The sequence below is a fragment of the Patella vulgata genome, chromosome 1 (assembly GCF_932274485.2).
Source record: "Patella vulgata chromosome 1, xgPatVulg1.2, whole genome shotgun sequence".
Classification (NCBI taxonomy): Eukaryota; Metazoa; Mollusca; class Gastropoda; family Patellidae; genus Patella; species Patella vulgata.
The window spans coordinates 74798505-74822664 of NC_065879.2; the positions used below are offsets into that span (position 1 = coordinate 74798505).

The window sequence follows — 24160 nt, forward strand, 5'->3', positions numbered from 1 at the left end:
ATAATTAAATGCAAAATAAAAGAATGACAATAGGATGAGCTCAGAATTACAGGAGGATTGTACAGGTAAAATCAAGGATTATTTTGGATAGGCTAAACAGGGATCAATTTCTGTCAAGTCACGAAAAAAAGGACAATTATAATCTTCTTAGCTTTTTGTGATTTTTTTGTAAATAAATTTATTTTTATTTTCGTAGATAAATATCTTTTTTTTTTGGAAATAGGTGACTTTTTTGTTCTTTTAAAAGTTTTTTTATTAGTGTATTTGATGTTATTAATACAGTTCAAATATTTCTGTGTAATTGGATAAGAAACGATATTTTTTGGAGTCATTTCTCAAAATAACATAACATATTTTTAAACTGATAATAATAAAATTCTTTCCTGGTTACAATTAAAGACTTGATAATTATGACATCATGGTACAATGTAAGTTAGGTATTCAGATCTCATCAAGACACTGTTGTCATTAGATCTGAGTGTGTTGGAACCATTTTACACTTATGATTATGGCACATGAACTTTAAACCATTTCATAAGGAATCCCCTTATGATGATGTAATATCTGCAAGTGTCATATGGTCAAATCAGAGGATTCTACACTCTTTAATAAACATTAGCAGAAGTAGTATTTATTCCCCCAAAAAATGAAGGGTGCCATTGATGACTTCAATTTTTTGTTATTACTACATGTATATGTGAATGTGTCTTTAATGTTTTGCAGTAGCCAGTAAATATATAAAATATATGAATGCTTGGACTTCATGATAACGATATTAGATAAAAGACTAAAGAACTGTATCATTTAATCTTCTTTGTTATAAGTTTGCGTGATGAAGAATCTGGGTAGTCTAGACCTTAGATTAATCTGATGATGGAAAAGGGTCTTAAGGCTAGGGATTAGCCAGGGATTAAATAGGGGATTAGCTAGAATCAGATACGATGGGAATTAAGGAAGCTTTGAGTCGACTTATTTTCGCTTAATCTGATATTTGGCGGAGAAGAAGATGTACATGCACGTAGAGTCGAGACTACCACAGCGATTGATTTGTAGTTTTATTGATATCTATATAGTACACATTAAGAAAATGTATTGTTAGTATCTGCTTAATGTCTCAGTTAGAAGGGGAGGGGGCTGGGAGGAAGAGGGATTCAAGAGAATGTATTAAGACTGATGTTTTTATGATAATAATTTTTTTTAGAAAAATTAATATTATACCAAAGACAGTATTTTTGTTTAGTATTTGCTTTAAGGGAGATGGTTCACCTATTACTTTAATTTAACAATAAATAGATGGCAACCATGTATAGATCAATCTCTTTTAAAAACTTTCTTAAAATCTGCATTCAAATGCCCCACTTAAAAGTCTCAGAAGATGGATTGAGGAATGTTGTGAAAGTTTAATCTCTAAAAGGAATATTAGTCTAAAATGGTTCAATTCCTTTCAGTATTTCCAAAGATACATGTATGATGAGGTGAAAATTTGTCATCATACAGTATCATCTGCAAATGATATAAATAGGATTTGAAAGCCAGCGCCATCGATAATCTTTGCTAAATTCTTGTGATGGACGTACCTCTTTGTAATCCTATCGAATCCAATCCGGAAGATTATCTACCCCTGATATTTAGATTTTATTTTCTTAATTAAATATTAAATAAGCCTTGAAAAAACAGATTATTTCCGAAAAATGGAAATAAGTTATAAAGACTTAAACTAAAGTAGCAATATTGTTATTAATTTATAAAAAAGAAAAAAAAAACATATCCCATCTTTGCAATGTAATACTTGTGTATGGAAATTTACATGTACAAACTTTGAATGATCAACATTTTTATTTTTTACCCAAATCAAAGATGTCCAGCCATTTTTTTAACTCTTATATAATATAATGGTTTGAGGGTCACCAAATGTAATTAGGGTCAATAGAATTGATGGGTTAATACTTTAATAGGGGTTGTAAGTTATTACAATGTCAGGAGGAAATGAGAGATAAAAGGGTAATAAAAAAAAGGGCCGGATTTGGATTATCTTAATCACATTTTATGATCTGTTAAAAGGTTGTGAATGGATGAGGGTACCTATTTATATTACAGGATTAAAGGGGTTTTATTTGGGGGTCAATAAGGGATTAGGATAATAACAGATTAGATTAAAAGAGGGGCTGGACTTGAAATAAACAATGGTAGACCTGTTTATGGGTAGGTTTCTGACATCCTTATTGAGAAGCTGATGCAGCCCTTAGATTCACACTTTATTACTCAACTAGGAAAGGTGAAGCATCTTTGTAGCTTTGTTTTAAGGATCTATATTCTAGAATGGTAAGAACAGTTTTTTGTCATTAGATTTGTTTCCTCGATCATATTTTCTGCAGAATGTGCTTTCTGTAAAGATCCATATTTGACAATGATTTCTTTATTGGCTGCATTTGGTTTGTATTTGATAAATGAAAATGTTTTTAAACATCTCTCGAACATTATTAGGGCACCTTTTCAATCATCCAAAACTAGTCATTTACTGTTACCAACTACAGGTTGTGTCTTCTCCAACTACCATTCATATTTATAAAATATTAACCATGTATTGGGGTCTCTGTTCTTTCAAAAATATCATGCATAAATCAATAATCTATGTAACATCAATTGTAAACTTAAAGTAGCTAAGTCTCTAACTCAGTATCATCCAAAGTCTTCGACATTGAAAACACAAATTATTTGTCAATTTAAATCAACACTGATGTTTGTGATCTTATCAGGAAAAGATGGGCTTCTGATATCCAATATTTAAGACAAAATAAACATTTTACCATTGGTACACGAATCGTATACCTTAATACGTTGCAGTGCCATTTGTAACAGGGTATTCGAAAAACGAGGCTAGACATATTCCACAATTCATGTCAAACGGTGACGCCATATTCTTATCTGGAGGGTTTGCACAAGAAATACCACTGGTGGAGACTGGAATAACCAGATGCTAGAGATTGTCATTCAATTGAGACTTCTGGTGTATTTCGCTAAACATAACTGATTATGTTGAGATTGAGAAGCAACCCATATGACTAGTGAAGATTAGACGAACTCTTGGTAGTAATAAACAAATTTATTGGTGTAAACGTTTCGACATATTTTTTTCGTCTTCCTGAACCCCTTATGTATCGCTAAGATCCCAGTTTAGATGTCCTCCTACTACTAGTCTCCAGCTACATAAGACCTACTTTACGAGAGTTGTCGTCGTTTTCTACTGCTTGATTATAATTTACAGTATAAACAGAAACGATTGAATGTAAATCAGTTTATATACATTCATATTACATTATTATATGCGTTGTGACCCATTTGTGTCAATTTCTAGGTCCCAAATATACTCTTCAAAAAAAGTAGGGGATATTCAGAAACAATACAAAACTGCGGAAATGCACTGCTGTTTTTATTAGAGGTAACCAGTGTATGTTAATAACAGGCCAATTGCCTACACATGAACATAAACAGTTCATATGGGCGGCTTATGTGACAGCCCCATTTCACTCGCAAAGAGATATACACCGTCAATCCTCAGACATTCAGCAATTTGTCGTGGCATGCTCCTAATCAACCGTCCAATCACAATTTGGGACAATCTGACCCACTCCTCCTGCAGTGCCACGGCCAATTCTTGCAGTGTTGTCGGTTGATGTTGACGTCGACGAACACGTCTCCCGATCAAATTAAACATAACACACTAAAGCAAAGATACGCAAAACAGTAAATCTTATGCAAGAACCGATAGGAAAGCAAACATGGATAGATAAACCAGCACGCAGCAGTTTTCATCAACCCTTCCTTGAAGTGTCAAATTTGACAATGAACCCCTCCCACATGTATGGCGCTATTGCGTGTCGCATGTGCAGCTCAGTGGTTCTGTTGGGTCGATAAGTTCTTCATCTGTGAACATTCTCTCAAAGCATGTCAAATGTCCATGACTATTTATCATATCGCAACCTGCATAGGTATTTGCATTTCAATATCCCCTACTTTTTTTGAAGAGCATAAAGTGCTTATGATATAATTCGGTTTTTGCATACAAATTAAATGAAACTCATCGATGTACAAAAGGCAAAATATTACCTTGTGCACTAAATGTTTTGTTGTAGATCTCCAGTGATTTTGCCTCAGCAGCATCTTTCTGCTTAAAGTACAAAATGTATGTATGCTTAAACATACATTATGCAAGAGCTAAATCTTCCTATTGCAGATCTTTTTTTAGGACTGAAAATTTTATCCAAATTATTAATGAGATATTAATTAACTTATCCAGCCCATAATCAACTCTTGATGCCAAGGCTAGCCTGCAATATTTAGCGGATTGGAATACATTTTTTGAAAAATAATTAAACGTAAAAATGGATAATCGAGACTTTGTATTTTATCGTACTGTCTTTATTAATGATGATTGAGGCTAGCTTGAAATTCAGCATATTCTATTTACATTAGCAATTTTTTTAACAATTATAGTGAGAATTGTTAACTTTTTATCTAATCTCCAATAATGCCCCTTTAATGGTTCATACTCAGTTTGAAAGACAGTGTGTCTCCTACCGTGTTTCATTCATAGTTAAAGCCTCAATGTGCCAGCTGGCCAATAATCGTTTTCCTTATTTAGAGAATAAGGATTAACACATGTGTTCTTTAGATAGTAATACACATAATAAAAATGAAATATACTAGCTTAGATACAAATGTACATGTACCATCTTAATCTTGATGTTAGTTCATGAATACATGTATAAATGAGTTATTCTGTAGACATTGACAGGCTATTCTAAGAAAATAAAGATGGCGGTATGAAGTGACATTAATAGAAAGCAATACCAAAGAATGATAAAACAACAGTTTCATGTATATACTGGTCCATAAAACAGATATCAAACATTGTCTCTTTAAAGATGTATAGAAAAAAAAGCATGCTCTTTAATCCTATGTCAGGGATGATGATGAATATTATCAGGGTATTATCAGGGAATTATCTAGGGATTATGATCAGTTTGATGTGATTTGGGCCACATTAATCCCCACTTTTAGAATAATCTTCTTATCCATATGCACACAGACACGAACTAGTCATTATAGTTTTTAGGTGAAAACCGCTGAAAATAATTAACATAAAGGAGTCAATGAAATATGAAAATGTTCTTCTAGTTAGATTTTTATTTTAAAAATAATCAAAACAAATTAATTGATTAATCATTTAATTATCAAAATTGTGCCATGAAATTTTCGTTAACAGATGGGACCAAGCCTGGAATAACACCTGAGCCAGCGAGTCCCCTGTTTCGAAAATATTACTGTACAATAACTTTACTTATGAACTTACTTTAAGGTAATTCTGTGTAGGCTTCATTACAGGGACTACAGGGCTAGTAAAGATTTGCACAGCGTAGAACCCTTTGAACAATCTTGTGGGTGCATTAAATACTAAATTTGTCATCTGATTAATCTTAAATTGATATGTGTTTTTGTTCATAACCTGATGATTATCAAACATAGAGTTATCATCTTATTAAAGAATCCTTTCAAATTTAATTATTTCATGGATTGTATCTTGTTGCCCTTGATCAGTTTTTTAATACACGTACCTACATGTATATCCAAAACACTTGATACCACTCCTTCCTAAAGCCAGAATTTTTTATGGACACCTGAACAAACCTGTGTGATTCTCTCTTGCTTTGATCTAATAGTACTGTACACAGATAATCTTATTTAGTTTATTTTGTATCTCTAAGCTTGGTATTGTTGGATCACAGTAAACCTTGCTTGATCTCTTTTAATCACAACTAATCTTCCACCTTTCTAAACAGAACCTGACCACACCTGAGCTATGTTTACCTGTTTACTCCAGTTTTAAACAGTCAACTCACAGGTGTCAATAATAAACAAGAAACGAGTAAACAAATACATGTAGTAAACAATATTGATTTTCATGAGTACTAAAATCCATTAAAATTGAAAAATCTGACTTTATAAAAGGCTTGATGCTTTATTTGCATTATGGCTAAAATAGAAAATTTCTCACAACTTAACACACGCTATAAATATGTACTCAGATTGATTATTTAACATTTTATTAAGAAAATAAAATACCAATCATACATAATCTACCAGCTTGGATTCCATCGGATTTAAACCAGGCCCATCAGCTTTCTCTGCTACCAATAAAAGATGGCAGCGTCTTGTTATGCTCGAACAGCATAGATCGACGGAATTTCAATTTATTCTTAACTGGAATTGAACCATTTTTGAACTGATATTCCAGTCTACACCAATGGTATATCTTGTGCAAACCCTCCAGATAAGAATATGGCATCACCGTTTCACATGACTCGTGGAATATGTCTAGCCGCATTCTTCGAGTCCTTTGTTACAAATGGCGCTGAAACGCATGGTACACGATTCATGTACCAATGGTAAAAAGTTTATTTTGCCTTAAATATTGGATATCAGAAGCCCATCTTTTCCCGGTAAGATCACAACATCAGTGTTGATTTAAATTGACAAATAATTTGTGTTTTCAATGTCGAAGACTTTGGATTATATTGAGTTAGAGGCTTAGCTACTTTAAACTTTCACAATATTGTACTTTTCATATGATCCCTATAAAGCATCCAGCCTTTTATAAATGTTATATATACTTCATGATTATTTGAACTTGGATACAATGTTAGTTGTAAAATAGTAAGTAATTTGATTATAGTTTTAATTAAAAATGGTTCAATTCCCTTCTATATTAACAAAGATATGATGATTTGAAATTTATTTTTAAGTTGTATGGGATATGCATAACAAGCCAACACCACCTATAATCCTCACAAATATCTTTTAATAGGCCTTTTTTATAATCTGACTGATTCCAACCATAGAGATTATCTATCTTTAATGTTTTCATTTTGTTTTCTTAACCAATCTTGACTGCCAGATACATGCAAATGACAATGGGTGAGCTCAAAAGTAGTATTGAAATAAATATTTATGATGTAATATGACACTTTAGTGTAACTCTGTTTCTAACTTTTGACCTTAAATAAAGTTTTAGGCAAAAAGGGAGATAAATACAGCTTGATTTTCATTCAACTGTGGATAAATCTACAAGAAAGAGTCTCCGGATAACATAAGTGTTACCCGAAACAAATTCAAACAGGCTTCCACTTTTAATCTTGAATAATATATATATTAGGCGAAAAAATAACCGCATTTTATGAAAATTATATAACACTTTAATTTACTTTTGACCTTGATAAAGTGTTAACCCCTAAGGGATAAAGGTACTGTCCTATTGTAGCCCATGTTAAAAAATGAGAAAACTTCCATGAACTGAGATTGAGGAAACACTAGAGTGACACTAGTGTTGGGTTGACTTCATTTGAGTAATTAAAAGCTAAGAGAATGTTACAAATTTGGTTTAGGTGAAAACAGTGAGTCAGTGTTAAATTTTGAGGTAAGTAATAAAATAAAAAATAAAGTTTTAACTGCTTGTCTCACCTAAATCATATAATTATCCATTAATATTTTACTTAGTATAGGTAAATAAAACAAATTGATTAATGAAAATGACCACAAGTTTCAATTTTAAAATTTAATAAGGGGCTCAGGTTAACTCTTTTATTGTCACAAACTCTAACACTAACTTTTTGTTCTGACCTCACCCAGTCAATGGTTTTAAGAACTTGGTAGTTTGAGAACTACAATTTTCTTCATTTTGCCGAGATCGATCCCAGGGTCGGTTGAAAGGAAATTTCCTCAAGGCCCCGTCAAGGAATAGCGTGTGGTTATTTGAAAGGAACGAAATGCTTAGGTCCCATGTCCACATTAATGCGCACGTAAAAGAACCCTTGAAGGTTTGAGTTTGAAATGGAGACAAAATGTCTTTCATAGCACACCATAAATGGCGTAGGCTCATCTTCATTAGCCCAGTTGTTTGAGTGTCATTTTGTAATTTGACATATCAAATAGAACATTTATAGAATTCGTTTAATAGGAGCAATGACCGTTCCTATATTTACCTTTACACTAATTATTAATGTATCACACATGCTGTAAATAATGTTAACAAGTCAACCTTTAAACATATAAGGCTTCTTTCCTAATTATCACTTGTTGGAAGTAAGGTGTTTATTATTGTACATACCTATATTAATACCTTCTAACCTGTATCTATTTTTGTGCTTCTTTGAGCGACATTTAGTAATTGACACATCAGGTAATAAAGCAAAAAAGACACTTCATTGAGGGTACTCTCAACATTATCAATCATTTGCATTACTTAAAGTATGTGCAGGGGAACCGCATCACACGTAAAACAAAACCAATAAGACAAACCTGCGGACAAGATAAACTACACAGACATTGCAAGAAATAAACAACAAAAATAATGGGAGTAAATGGATGCAGGGGCCAGCTGCCTGTAAATATACAGGATTCGAACTCAAAATAAAAAAAAGAAAAAGAGAATTGATTTAGAAGAAAGGCGTAATGTGACCTGTCTTGACCATGGTGGTCATCTTCTAACGTTGACGTTATGAGTGAGACAGTTGTGTTCCATTTTATGTTTTTGTGCCTGATAATGAAAGTTTTGTGTAGGTATCATGTAAGTTTAGAAAAATAATACTGTAAATTATTTTATAAATATCATTAACTGGTAATTGTTTATTTTTGGAACGCGATAATTTTAATGTTGAATGTCTTTAGAGACATAACTCCGACAAAAGAATTAAAATGTGGAAGATTTTTTTTTCAGAAATATTCCAGATGAGACAGAAATTAGAGCTGAAAAACTATTATTATTAAAGTTTTTTTTAATGTTATTTAAATTTCTAAGTGGAAAAGAAAAATTTCTGATAGTGGGTATATATAGGGTGGAGGAGTACTGATAAAAATTGATGTGATTTTGAAAGTTATAGTTGTAAAAGACATCTTGTGATGTAAATAAAAATATTTTCTTTTTGAATCAGAACATACACTGTATATATAAAGAAAAATTCAGAGATAGTGTTTTTAAAAAATAAAAATAGCAGTACACAATTTTTATAAAGCTGGTTTGAATTATGACATTTTTCCCGGAATTGCTCAGGAATTAGCATGTATTAAAGGATTTATAAAATAAAAGTACATCTACTAAAGTGTAAAATAGATTTAAATAATTGAGAAATTTAATAGAAAACAGTATATCATTAGGAAGGTTAACATTGCAAAGAAATCAAGAAAAATCTTTCTGAATTGGTGTTCAGAAAGTAAACTTCAATTTTAAAACAGGAAAAAACATTTATAGTTTGAAAAAAGAGGAGTTAAATTTATTTTAAAAATAATGTACATTCCTGTAGACATCTTCCTAAACTATTTTAAGTCGTGTGATCGTCTCACATCTTTTTGATACATACGAGAAAAATGCTGGGGACTTAACTCTGTCTAAGATAACAAATATTTATTCTAAGACTGGCAAAAGAAGGGATAGAAGCGGAGAAAATTAGAAATAAAGCCGAAAGCTTAGCCAATGGATAAGACAGAACAAGTTTAGAAAGCAAGCAAGCTAAAAACTCGTAATTAGAGGATTATTCTTTACGCGGTAGCGTGTGCCTCATTACGAGAAGGATTATGGGAAGGATTAAATCTAGTTAGGTCAGTATCGCTCAAATCTTCCAGTCGTGAATAAAATCGTATCGCCACGACAACTTATAACTCAATGTGTTCATTTCCACTGTTTGTTCCTTGGATTTATCTTTCGATGTAAAATCCTGTTTTATTTCGGAGAGTGTTAGCATATCTGATTGTAAGAGTTGGCTGTGATTAAGGTTTGAAAGAAACGATTGTGAAACAGCTAATCTGCAGAATACATTTCAAGTTTTTGTTACTTTGAAGGATTTTATGTTTTGAGTGGAAGCCAGTTTTATCTTTGGGTGTGATGTGAAGTGATGGGAAGAATTTTAAAGTCGTTTTTGTGATTATTTTTTTCTGATTTGTTGTGGATTAATGAAATTAATGAAGATCCTTTTCACAAGAGATTTTTTTTGTATACATGTACATGTATACCAGTACATGTATTAAAAGAATGCAGAAGTTTTTAGTACATGTATAAATAAAGCATCTTTTACCATTATTTGAAGAAATCTGTAATATGTAATGGTATTTCAGCATACATCTTATGAAATATACTCTCATCATTGTGAATATTTAAAAAAAAATATCCAAAGGAAACATTAATGGAATCTATGCTTTTTAATTCATGCTTAATAATTCTCTGATTCTGAAACCTATGCTGTACTTTTCAAGTTGTGTCATTTTAAAGAGTTGCCAATCCAATATATATATATATATTTATTTATGCACAGTTTAATAATAAGGTTTTTATTTTATGACTTCCTTATGTAACACCTTTACTTGTTGTTCAAAAGAACATTAGCCCATTTACTGTGGAATATTGGAAGGACCAATTAAACTGGACTATAACATGCCGTGCCATATAGATAGATATTATGCTAATTTATTCACCATGATGTGTAAGAGGCTTTATCCTATTGCAGACTGATGTTCTGCTTTATAAAAGATATTATAAAAGATGATTTTCACGAACTTCTCTCATTATGAAAGAATCATCTCAAGACTCAATTAGTCAGCAGTAAATCTTTGAAATTGAATCTGATTGGATGAATGTAAATGAAGTATGAATAAACCTTTGAAAGTCAAAAACTTTACGTAGCTTAGAGAACTTTTTTCGGAAATCTTAATTATATACTGATTTATCGGTTTTATGGAATAATTTGGCGTGTGTTTAATTTAGAGAAAGTATCGTGACTTTCGGTAACTGGGTTTCAGAAGCAATTGGATTATTAAATAGTGTGCCAGTACGAAAAAATTATATCTCTGACTTGAAGACTTGACTTTAAAAAAGGAATGAGAATCTTATTCATTTGTTAGTCAGTGGGGCGTGTGGCTTCTGTTTTAATCAAAACACTGAAGTTGATGAAGATTACTCTTATGAGGCATTTACATTCCTCAGAAACTATTATTAGGATTTGACGGTGATGTGTATTTTTCATAAAAATTGTTGATCATCCAGACCAAAAGACAATGGATTTTCTTCGTCTGCACATGACTGGATGTCTAAGAAGTAATTTAAACAATTATTTTTTTTATTATTATTTTTCTCTGTGATATATTTAAATTGATCATTTGCAGTGTTTATTGATGAATTTAGAATTCTAAAAAGTTTGAAATTACAATAGTTTCATATAGCTTCCTAGAAGTTTTTGTAGAGAAATTTGAATAGTAACAATATTATAAATCTTGGTTTGAAGCCAGTTTGCAGAGGAGGTCTCATGTATAAATTTAGCTTAAGAACATCAAGTCTTTAAAGCCAGTTTTAAAGATATCTCATTTATAAATTTAGCTTAGAAACATAAAGTATTTACATTTTAGAAGGAATAATTAAATATTATGGAAATGGTATTAGAAATAATTGTATTAAACATGGAAAAACATCAAAGTAAACAAGGAACATTTTATGATTAGTTTAACTAGCTTATCTTAGCTTCTCAAAGTTAGTCGGTGTACAGAACTAATTTCTGTATCGTTAATTTTCTTTCGTAATTATTTCCAATTTGGCTATTTCAGTATCACCATTACCCTTATCGAGCACCCCCTGTAGATTCAAATTTTTCTTCTCGCTAATAATTTTCTGTGCTTGATTATTAGAAAAGTTTTGATGAAGTAATAATAATAATATTTAAGCTTACATACCAGTGTGAAAATTTATTTTTTGTTCATTTTATTTTGATATTTGGGAAAAGATGAGAAGATTGTAAAATTTGTGCTTGAATATTTTCATGTTTGATAATTCAATGTTTGTCTGACCTAAAAAGTTGTTGATTGATGCTTTAAAAGTGCTAATTTTGATTTCTACAAGGAAGCCAGTTTTTTTTTTTGAAATTAACAGGGTTGCAGGTGCAGCTCCCTGGCCCCCTCTATATCAACTAATACATTTCTTATGCAAGACTTGTGGTTTATAAAAAAAAAACAATTATGTTAGAATACGGATACTTTGATGTTGATAACTTGATAGTGGACTCAAACATCGGTTAACTTGGGACATGTTTTCTTTGAATTTAAATTATTTGTTGCCAACACCCAAGATAAAATATTGTATTCAAAAGATTGCTATACTTTTCTTTTGACATCACACAATTACAGAAATTTGGTGAAACCAATGCATTTTCAACATTTTTATTTTCAAATTTGGGTTATAACTTATAGCATGAGTTAAGAGTGTTTTTTAGCAATGGTGTTTGTGTTAAACCATTTCTTTGGGTCACTATTACTTTAAAGTAGGCCTGTTTGCCTAATTTATATTTCCTAAAATTTAATGATAAATAAATAATGTTTTGAATATTTGTATTTTTCAGATGCAAAGTCACTACCAATACATTGTGTTATAGAGCAGATTAACGGAGTTCCATCATTTGATAATACTTCTAGTCTAACAGCAGTTCCAGATAACATTGAATTAGACAGCTACGCCATTTTACCTAACTCTACACTATTACAGGATTTAGTCCGAGCAGCACTTCTTAAACTTGGCTACAGTTCTGTTGATGCAATCAACGCTAAAGGTATGTATTGGATATTCACTTATCATTTTTTTTGACATGAAATATAACTTCTGTGATCAATGGGAAAACAGAATTTATATGAAAAAATATGTTAGAGGTTCCCCTTCCAAATATTATTACTTTAGAACACAATATAGTACAACTTCATTTAGTAATTACATATTAACACAAGGTACAATTTTATGGATACATAATTACTGAGTTTAATACTGGAAGCAATTGTACAATGCTAAGGCTATTCCCTAAAAAACAAATCTTTGTGAAAAGACATTTAATGTACCCTTGTGGCAGTTTCATTGAATAAATGCATGTCCAAACTAGATTGTTAGTTAAAAATCTGTAAATAGGCGAACAGCCTTCCCAGATTTCTCCCACTTTATTGTTTACCCCATACTAGATTGTGTCAAATTTATGGTCAATTCATTGATCCATTACCCAAATTGTGTCATTTATATATATATACGAAAAAAACACCTTTTCTTATAGAATTAAAAGGTGAGAGAGAGAGACAGGGTTTGACGTCCACTCGACACAAACTAGGTCATTTCGGGACTAACATATGGTTCAATTTTATTTCAATAATTCGCTTGTATGTAAGGCTTTTTAGCAGTGGGAGGACACAGAGAAAACCCACGAGGTTGGACATGCTACCCTACTCCTTATATCACGTACAAGCGGGGCATCGAAACCATGCCAGTTGACTCAATGACAGACCCTATGATACAATGAGCACCCGCTAACCATCGGGTCATCCACTACACAATAGTTCAGTATTACATGTACATTCATTCTGCCATCCTCCCATCTTCATTACCATGGTTGGTTCCAAACCGTAGGATGTTAAATCCCATTTCATCCAACATTTTTGACTGGAAATTAATAATCTTTAAATGCCAACTTCTATTGATTTTAAAACATTTAATTTTTCATCCCTCAAAACAAATCAAGATATAAAATCCAACGAATTGGTCATTTGTATTTTTGAAAGCCGTCTAGATCAAACTTGAACATTGAATTTTTGGTGGGTTTTTTTTACACAGTGATGAAAATTTTTTTTTTAATATTTTTGAAACATTATATTTTCAGGTGCAATACAGATTAAGAAATGGAAACCTCTATGTTTTGATTCTATTTCCGATAATACTCAGGCTACCATAGAAGATATACTTGGTGAATTAACGAACGTCGCTACATTACGTATTAGATTAGCCAGGTGAGTAGCATTATCTCCCTTTTCGTACTGTGATCTACCCCCTTACAGTGCTGCTTATTGTCCACAAACCAGGAGGACCCATATTGTTAACCATTTAATGCCCGTAATTTGCTATTTACTTCCTTTATGGTACTGAAAGATCATAAGTCCAGGATTAAAGGGTTAAACATGATTTTATTGATTTTCATAAACATTATGAATGTTTATAGTGATTTATATGTAACAAATTTGATAAATACACAACCCATGCTCTCAAATTATTGAAGATCACATCAGGTTTGTGACAGATTGGTTTTAACTGAACCAGGAATAATTTTAACTTAAAGTTAGTATTACTGGTTGCTGTATCGTCAATTTCTCATAGCTGATTGATTACATGTGTAACTACAGTTTTAACACAACTATCACTTGACAATCAACTAAATAAATAAGAATAGAAACTTATATGGAATATTTTAATTTTATCTGTTATACATGTATTCTGTTTACCAATTTAAAGGATTGTCTACAATGTAGATACATAGTTCTGTGGAATACAATTACTGTTTAGGCCTGTAACTGAGGGATGTTGCTTGGTAAAAACTAGGGAATCCTAGTCCAAACATTGCTCAAAATAAACAGTAGCCTAATAATAAACAGTAGCCTACATGTACATGTAATTGTGTTCCAAAATAATACACAGTGGCCTAATTGTGTTCCATAATAGTAAACAGTAGCCTAATTGCATTCTATAATAATAAACAGTAGCTTAGTTGTGTTCCATAATAATAAACAGTAACCTGATTGTGTTCCAAAATAATAAACAGTAGCCAAATTGTGTACTATAATAATAATAAGTAGTGTAATTGTGTTCCATAATAATAAACAGTAGCCTAATCATGTACTATAATAATAGACAGTAGCCAAATTGTGTTCCATAATAATAAACAGTAGGATAATTGTATTCATTAGAATTCTGTCCTATGTATATCCAGTTTAATTACTAAATACTATTAAAGAAATTTTGGGTTGGGTAGACTAGGTTGAAAATGCTACAAATTTTATCTATGTGGATGGTTGATCTTGAAAAAATTGGATTCTGTTTGTGGAAGAGGCCTTGTGTACAAGTTCTAATAATAGTGGGCTTCTGACCTTCTCTTACCTCAAGGTCTTACATGAGATAGACTATATTATTATATCAAATAGAAACACATCAAATTGATCTGTGAAGAATTAGGGTTTTGATAGTACATGATAGTTTTTACTGAATACAAGACAAGCCGCGTAGTAATTATCAGTACGAATTCCAGTGTTTTCATTTTAAATTTTGTATTTTTGTCTTTTCTTCTGAAAATTATAAGCTTAGAATTAGTCAATAAAACAGAATCATACATGGGTAACCATTCATATGAAAATCTTGACAATATTACATTACATTTCCCCACTTTGCCACACTGCACCTTAATCTGTACACTTTTCTGGGTACTTGCTTTAACGCACCTTATAAACGTGCTAATGTAAAACTTACGTGTGACGCTTTTTCTGTGTTTTTTAGTCAATCGAGGCAAACGAGTACCGATGACGTAAAAGAGAAATTATTACAACTTTTATTGACCCAGTCACAGAGTCTGCTTAATGATTCCGGTTGTCCTATAGAAAAGGTATGTATGTCTGGATGATTTTATTTTATATTTGATTAACAAGACTGTTATGAAAAAGTCAACTCTTGACATCAATGTTGTTTAACATTCCTGGATTGTGCCTCTTGATTAAAATGACATTGCAGTATTGAAGTCTGTGAATATAAATGTAAATTTAAGTAAAAAAAAGAAAAAAAGAAAAGATTTTCAATCATTTTTTGATCAAAGGGGGGTAATTCTGTTGGGAATAAATCATTGTGAGGTAGCAAATTCAGTAGGAGTTTTATTGCTTTATTATAGTCATCAGTAAAACTATAGTTTGGATTATGTGCCCTTGTACTGTCAAATGCTGTTTGTTTTCGTTTAACAGAATCTGACTTTAAATTCATCTCTGTATTCAAACAATACATAATACATGTATATCGAGGCCATTAGTTCGCTGTAATGTCTTCCAGTTGGTGCTGATGTGCTATTTCCTTCTTTTTTTGGTTAATTGAAGCAATGGAAGGCCCCATAGGAAGGTGCCATTTCTGTACATGTAGATTAGATTTTGCCTGAAATAATTAAGGAATTAACATTTATAGAAATAACTTTGCTTTGAAATTGAGAAAATAATTAAAAATAATCACATGTTTGAATGATCAGTGACCTGGCAATATTTTCAATCCTGTTTGCAAGTCAGCTTATATCAATTTTATTTTTTTGTTTTCATTTCAGAATATCTTGGCCTCTCTATCAAAGGGAGAGAACTTGTCTGAGTGTTTAGCAGAAGGCCTATCTGACGAGATGAGGGGAGCATTCGATAAATGGTACAGCGAACAACTAAACAGGTCCAACAAATCACTACCTCTTGATATGAAGAGTTCCACTTCTGTCAAAAAGGAAACCACGAAAGAAGAAGTCACCAGTCCAGTAGAAAATGACCAATCAGATTCCAGTCCTTCATATCGTAATTTTCTGTCTCATAAAACAAGAATTCGGACAAGTTTTGATCCGGAATACGAAATTTCTCGATTACAGAAATGGTTCCAAGAAAATCAGCATCCGTCACGTGATCAAATGATTGGCTACATGAATCAGTTGAATAAACTTGAATCACGTAAAGGTCGACGACCCCTGGACCTCACAAATATCATATATTGGTTTAAAAATGCCCGAGCTGCACAACGCCGTGCTTCAAAAGCTATGGACGACTCATTTGAAAATGAAGAAAACACAGATAGCAACATCGGGGACAACATCCCCTACTTACCAAATAAAAATGCAGTCTACGTTATTCCATTTCCTTATCATCGAGCTGTAAATTCACTGGATAATCATATCGATGAGCCATGCGACTTGTCCATGAATAAACGGAGCAGCTGTAAAGACATGGAAGATGAGACTACCTTACGCAGAGAAAGTTCCGAAGACCCCCAAGACGAGGTTTACGAAAATGGAACAACAGATAGTGCAATATTTGAAAATGAAAAACAACCGATCAGACATACAGAAAAAGTTTCTAGTGACTTTATGTTTAACGGGCTGTCCAAATCGCAAAATACCCCAAATTCTCATTCTAAAGACCTGTCCGTTGTTAAATCGGAGCCGAATATAAGTAGTGAGAAAATTGATACTATAACGAATGGGAATACCAGCCATACAAATTCTAAATCTGTCTCCGATAATGATCATTTTGATAGTGCCAGTAAAGAGAGAATGCGTCGTGACATGTCAGATGATGACAGCGATGACTCGGATGCCAGTTCTGATTCAAGTGACGAACAGAAACTTTGTATAAAAGAAGAAAAAGATGAAGTCAATGATTATTCCAGTATGTCATATAATGCCGTCTCGACTGCCAACATGTCACCTGCCAGTATTGCTGCCATGTCATTGGCACAGATGTCACAGCCGTTACATATACCTCAACTCCCCCCTCATCTAGCCATGGCATACTACCCGATGAATGCACGATATTATATGCAGCACGCAAACAGCCTACAACAACACTCCCCTCAACCTCCATCCTCACATCATCGTGAATCATCGCACAAAAACAGCGACAGCAGGAAAAGACGAACACGTGTCTTTATCGACCCTTTAACAGAGATACCCCAGTTGGAGAAATGGTTTGAAGAAGATACACACCCATCTGCCTACATGATTGATAAATATTGTGAAGAACTGAATCGAACAGACTATCGTCAAAAATTTCCTCGATTGGAATCCAAAAATATTCAACTTTGGTTTAAAAACCATCGAGCGAAAGTAAAGAGGATGAGATTATCCTAAGGTTCCGCAATCAGCAAATTTGTATTGTTTTACTAAAATACTTGATGACAGTTAAACTTCCTGTAGACATGATCAGCCAGTTTGGAAGTGAAGTGTGCAATTTCCAGAAACATAAAAAATGACATGACTGTTCAGATATGTCATCATACATGTATTGTGCAATTTTAGTATTTGATTAAAACTCTGTTAAACAAAAGTTGAAAGAATAATCATGTGATTTTTTTAAGTTGCAGCCAATCAGAATCTGCATATAAAATCACATGGATTTGAGTAAGAATGTGAGCGATAGCCTTATAGAAATACTGGATAACAGAGACATTAATTTTTAGTCAGATGGGATACCAGGGATATTGTGATTATGAAAACTGGAAAACAGAGACAAAAATACAATGAACAATTTATACTTAATATTTGTGTAGTCATTAATAATAACAGGGACATAATTGCTAATATAGATAATGTACTCAATTCACATTGGAACACAGGGACAAATTTACTAATACTATAGTCAGACTGGATAACAGGGAAAATGTAGCTACCGGTATATTGTTTGTTATAGTAGAAATATATGACATCGTGTAATATTAGGCCTTGGACCTAACCTAGTCATTTATTTATGTTTTTTCTTTAAGAAAATTTACTTTACTCTGTTCTGTTATTGGAAAACACAGCAAGGGGTCATTGCAATTATTAGGGTTTCCTGTTTTTTAGATTTTTTTTTTGTGTTAATTTTTGTTAAAGATATATTTATGTAACTCGGAAAAAATAACATTACTGCATTGTCTGTTAATAATATTTTTGAAAGATTTGATGATAAATAACTTAACCAAATTTGTCACAGCTTACAATTAGATATTTCACTTTCATCCCTTTGAAAATATGAATTAAAACAATACACATTTGAAAGGAAAAAGCACTTTATATTTGATTAAATGGAGTGATACATTTTACAAAATATTGTGGTTTTGTACAAAAATATTACACATTATGGCAGATTGGTGTAGATCTAAACCAACATTTTGTTTTGCAACACTGTGATTCTTGATTGGAAGGGAAATAACCCCTGTGAGGAAATAACTCTATTATACAAAGTAGAACAAAATTTTCAAATGAGAAATAAGATGGTTTACCAAAGGTGATTGTTTTTCCTTGTTACATATTATATTGTTAAATATTTCAATCTTGTTTTCGTAGATAATATGGCTTGTATTATTAATGAATGAATTTTCATAATCATAATTCTTTGAAAATGCAAAGAAACAAGGCACATAACCATATACATGTACACAACTTTAAATATCGTAAGTTTGCATTCTTTTTCAATAATTTTTTTTTTTCATACCTGCCAATCATCATTTGTTATTCACAAATATGATAACAAAAAATCATATTCTAATTTAACAATGGAACAACATTTATTATATGTATACATATTTTCAAGTATTTTAAAAAAATGTTGACTCTTCAAAGTACCCGTTACATGTATGGTTATTTAATAAATCCAGTATCATTTATTTAGAAATATTTGAGACTGTTAATTTAAGAATTATAATAAAAATAAGTCTTTTGTTAAGTAATTCATTTCAGTTTTACTGTAGATTAATATCTTTAAAATGTGTTAAATTATTTTGTAATGGATGTTAAGGTTACCTCCTAATTGAATGCAAGGACATTAGTATTTTCTAGCGTGTCGTATTATTTTCATCAATGGACTACTCCAAAGTAGAAAACAATTAATCATTTGCTGGATTAGTCCATTTAATTTTTGGGGATGTTTATTTAATGATGGGCAGTTATTTATTTAAGTCTGATTTCCTACTATTTGTTGATACCCAATTAATACTCCGTTAAACTTGTAGAATGAATATAACTAAAGGATTTCTAAATGTTTCTTAGTTCTTTGAATGATGTCATCAGATGATAAGCCTCGATCAACTAGACTCTTGGTATATATTTGTAGTCTGGTTGAATGAGATTATCAAGCCATTTGTGTCTCTATCTACCTGTCTCATTAACTTCCCTTGTTAGTGTTAGTTAATTATTTACTTACTAGTATTTTTTCGTTACTTTTCTACTTTTCTTTTAAATTTTAAAATCGGTTGAGGGATCAAATGCATTGTTAATAAGATTTTTTAATTTGTAATATTCACTAAATCATATTTAGGAATTTTTGTACCCCAGTTTTTTTTTTTAATTTGTATACATGTAATTAACTAAATCATATTTAAGAATTTCTATACGCCAATTTTTTTAAATGGCAATGTCTAAAAAGAAAAATTCTTCAACATAAGTAAGAAATTGCAGAGATACACAGTTTTAAAATCAAGATGCACAATCGCCAATCTTACATTTTTTGTGTGAAAAATATGACTCCAAGAAAAAAAAAATAGTGCTTTTTTAAATTTGAATACCAAAGTTAATTATCACCACCCCTTTAATTTCTGATTTTACCCCAAAATATTAATAGTGCTTTTATGTGCTGAGATAGAGAAAAACTTATTAAGTGCTTAAATGTAAAACATAATGTTTTTTGTTCATTTTAAAATTGCTTAAAAATTCATATTCACTTGGTTATGATCATTATGGTTTAATGAAAATTAAATTAAAATTTTAGTGTTGAAAAATAATTTATTGTTTTACAAAAATATAAATTACGCCAAAGACATCACATTAGTATTTTATAGCACGCTAAACAGAATAAATTCACTTTTCACTCTTTGTATAAAATTTCATATAATTAATATGTGCATATTTTAATTATTTTGCATAATTTTAAAATTAAAGTCAAACTTATGATGAATTTTGTCATAAATAATTTAATTGCCTTAGAAGTTTCAAGTGCTTTTACTACGCAAAAAGCCAAAATATTTTAATTTTTTAAAACAAATTTGTTTTGCTTAAGAATTCATATTGTTACCGATTGTTTTTGTGTATGTATAGGTTTGTGACTTTTCTTTACAAATGATGCCTGAAAATTTTCCTTTTCTGTTTTAATTATGGTTTCATATTATTGTGAAACATACTGAATAATAACTTCAGCATAATCAATGATAATTGGTTAATAGATTTTCATAATAAATACAGTTTAAAGATACTTTCCCACAAAAGTATTTATCGGGTGGTTATTTCAATTAAAAGCATGGCAACTTTGGTATATATGGAAAGTAGAAACATGAATCCTACCAGAAAAATACTGGATTCCCTGGAGCGAATACATGTAAGGGTTTCCCTAACCGGCAACCTGACGGTTAGGGATGTCTGCTCGAGTGACGTCAATGGTTGCATGCAAAGATTGTCTGATTTCTCAGTGCTAGGGAACACTTGATGTATTTGTTGATAAACTTGATGGTGAGAGTACTAGGAAAAGGTGAGAGACTTAAACATACAACAGTTTCTGAGATACAAAGTGCGGAAAAGACGTGGGCAGTGGATAATCCGAGAATTCAATTGGGTTTCGATATTTATGATAAATGGACAGTGATTAATGACAACATCGTCTTGTATGTGCAATGAATTCTCCTCCAGCTTCACACCAGTTGCAAGGTACCACGTCAGCCATGTCACCTGACACAAACATGACTTCTTTTAATAGATTTTTTATAGCTTGGGTTATTTCCTCATGAATACAATGTTTTGAGAAGGATTTGAAGCAAAATTGTGATAGATTAATTAGTTTGAACATGTTTTTAGTCCAAATATATCATCAAATCACTCAGTTTGTATGTGGGAAGGTATCTTTAAAATTTGTTTAGTTTTCAACTATCATAATACATATTAATCATGATATATATTGTCATTGCTTAAAGGCATAATTAGGTATTAGATTTTTGATGTTACATTAGATAACTTCCTATTTATAGTTAACCGCAGGCCCTTTTACATTTGATATTAAGAAATATGTTAGATTTTAAAACTACACTAGGCCTCCGAAAACCCTCATCAGTGATCGTTACGCCATTGGTCCACTGGGTTTGTGTATTCTTTTAAAAATGTACTAATTTACTTCCTGAAAACTAAGGCGCTAATTGTGATCTCAGTATATTCCACATTAAGGCCATATTAAGGTCAATCAAAAGAGTGCTTGCAATAGGCAAGAACTTTATGTACATGTTTAAAGATCGTAGTGGTCTGCGTACACTGAAACCCCTCTCTATAGCATTGTTTTCGAACAGGCATAACTTGCATGACTCACAACAACGTTTTAATGATGTCTTGCTACATGTATATTGCAGATGTGGTCAATGGGCCGCAACATCAAAGTTAGTGTATCCATATTTCTTTATAGCAATTGTTATTATAACCCCATGTGGACTACCTACATGTACATGATTGTAATACTAATTAATGACTCATTTCCAACAAAATATATATTATTACCATAGCAATTACAAATTATTAAATTCAATAAACACCAGTATTTAAATATATTCTTCTTCATGACGATTTGACATTTTTATGTACCCCAATTTCAAGTTATTAAATTCAATACACACCAGTATTTAAATGCATATACACGTATTCTTCACGACCATTTGACCCCATTTTATGTACCCCAAATTTACGCTCCCTATTCATGTCACATTTGGTAATATTTCACTGTTGCAATATCCTAAGCATAGTCAAGAAAAAAACCCTCTCACCCCCAAAATACCCCCTTCACAATCGTATGCAATATCCCCATCCCCTTCTTTTATACTTGCCCCATCACCTCCCTTCCACCACTTTTTATGTAAATACTCAAATGTAAATCTACTAGTCATATTTGTACAAATTATATATATATATAATATTATTATTATTCATGTTGTACCATTACCATACATAATAATTCATTAATATTCATAATATCTCATTAATATTCATAATACTTGTTGAATATACATTAACTAATAAATGTACGCCTTAATATCCCAATGATTGGTATTTTGTTTCTTGTTGATAGTTGTAGTATGTGTACTTGAATGATACTTATATGTACTTGAATGCGATTCATCTGTACTTGTTTGATAATTGTTAGCACTTGTATGATACTTGGAAGTACATGTACATGTAGGGACTCAGTAATTGAGTAAGACTTTTGGTGAGACGTGTGTACTTACCTACAGTACAAGTTGTTTGTACTTGAATTAGACATATCTGTACTGTACTTAAAAACATGTTTTTAGGCAATTGAGAACTACCAGTACTTGAGTAAGACTTGTATAGTTTAGCTTGTATAGTTCTTCTCGATTAAGTACCAGAGATTATGATGTACCCAGTTGAAACTTTTTGGGGATGCTAACATGTGTTAGTACTTGATGGTACATGTATTATTTACTTGGATGCAATATTTATTTACTAATAAGAATGAGACGCATTGCCACTTTTATAATACACATACTTGCATTGCAACATAAGTATGATGTCGTTCACTGATACATAGTCATTTAATGCTGGTGAGAATTATTGGCACTGATACTAAATAGATACAATATAGTTTGTTAATGATACTCATTGGTACTGAAATGAGACCTGATAATAAATACTCCACTGTACTGACACTTATTCATACTCACTGGAATTTGAGAATTAACTGTTTCAGTAATCACAAACTATACTTGTGTATTGTCAGTTTATCAAAATTTTACTGTTTAATATTTCATACTGTGTAATATTAAATATATCACATGGACTACTGTGTAACATAAATATATCACAATGTCTGCTGTGTAATATTAAATTAATCACACTGTATGCTGTGTAATATTAAACATATCACACTGTCTGTTGTGAAATATTGAATATATCACACTTGACTAATGTGTAATATTAAATAAATCACACTGTCTCCTGTGATATGTGGTGTAATATTACACTGTAATATTAAACATACCACACTGTCTAATGTGTAATATTAAATATATCACACTGTCTATTGTGTAATGTTAAATATGTCATGCCTATAATACTTGTTTATACTATTAATATATCATACCATAATTCACCATGCACTTTATATACATATTATATATATACAGAAAATAAAATCTATACAATATAAACTTGGTTGATCTGGTTTTTTTAGGGAGTTAGAGATTTAAATAACTACATTGACTGGAAACTTGACCAATCTGCTCATGTTGATAGAAAAGTATTTAGCACGTACATCACATGCAAAACATAGATTTCGCGTGCTATGATTTCCTATATTACCGTGAAACGGCATTATTTATAGTGCGCTTAATAATCCATCCATATACGCATGCCCAAAGCGCTATGATTCTCTCGTTAGTAAAAAAACATAAAGCAGTCTGTTTCTAATTTGGATAATAGAGTTGAAACAAAATGAGTTTTCAGTTGTAGATTGTGAAAATTTGAGATTCTCTAATGCTGTCCTTGTAAAGCTGTCTTCATTTTTCGGGCAATGTATTTCCGTT

General features: G+C 31.5%; 1 protein-coding gene across 1 annotated transcript in view; it reads left to right on the forward strand.

The window, feature by feature from the left end:
• The window catches only part of LOC126808701 (DNA-binding protein SATB2), a 58099-nt gene that overhangs the window by 28245 nt on the left and 5694 nt on the right, over positions 1–24160 (forward strand). Inside the window, exons 3-4 of the mRNA XM_056098869.1 lie at positions 12432–12638; positions 13725–13851. Coding sequence (XP_055954844.1) covers positions 12432–12638; positions 13725–13851 — 334 coding nt within the window. The remainder of the gene's footprint in view (positions 1–12431; positions 12639–13724; positions 13852–24160) is intronic.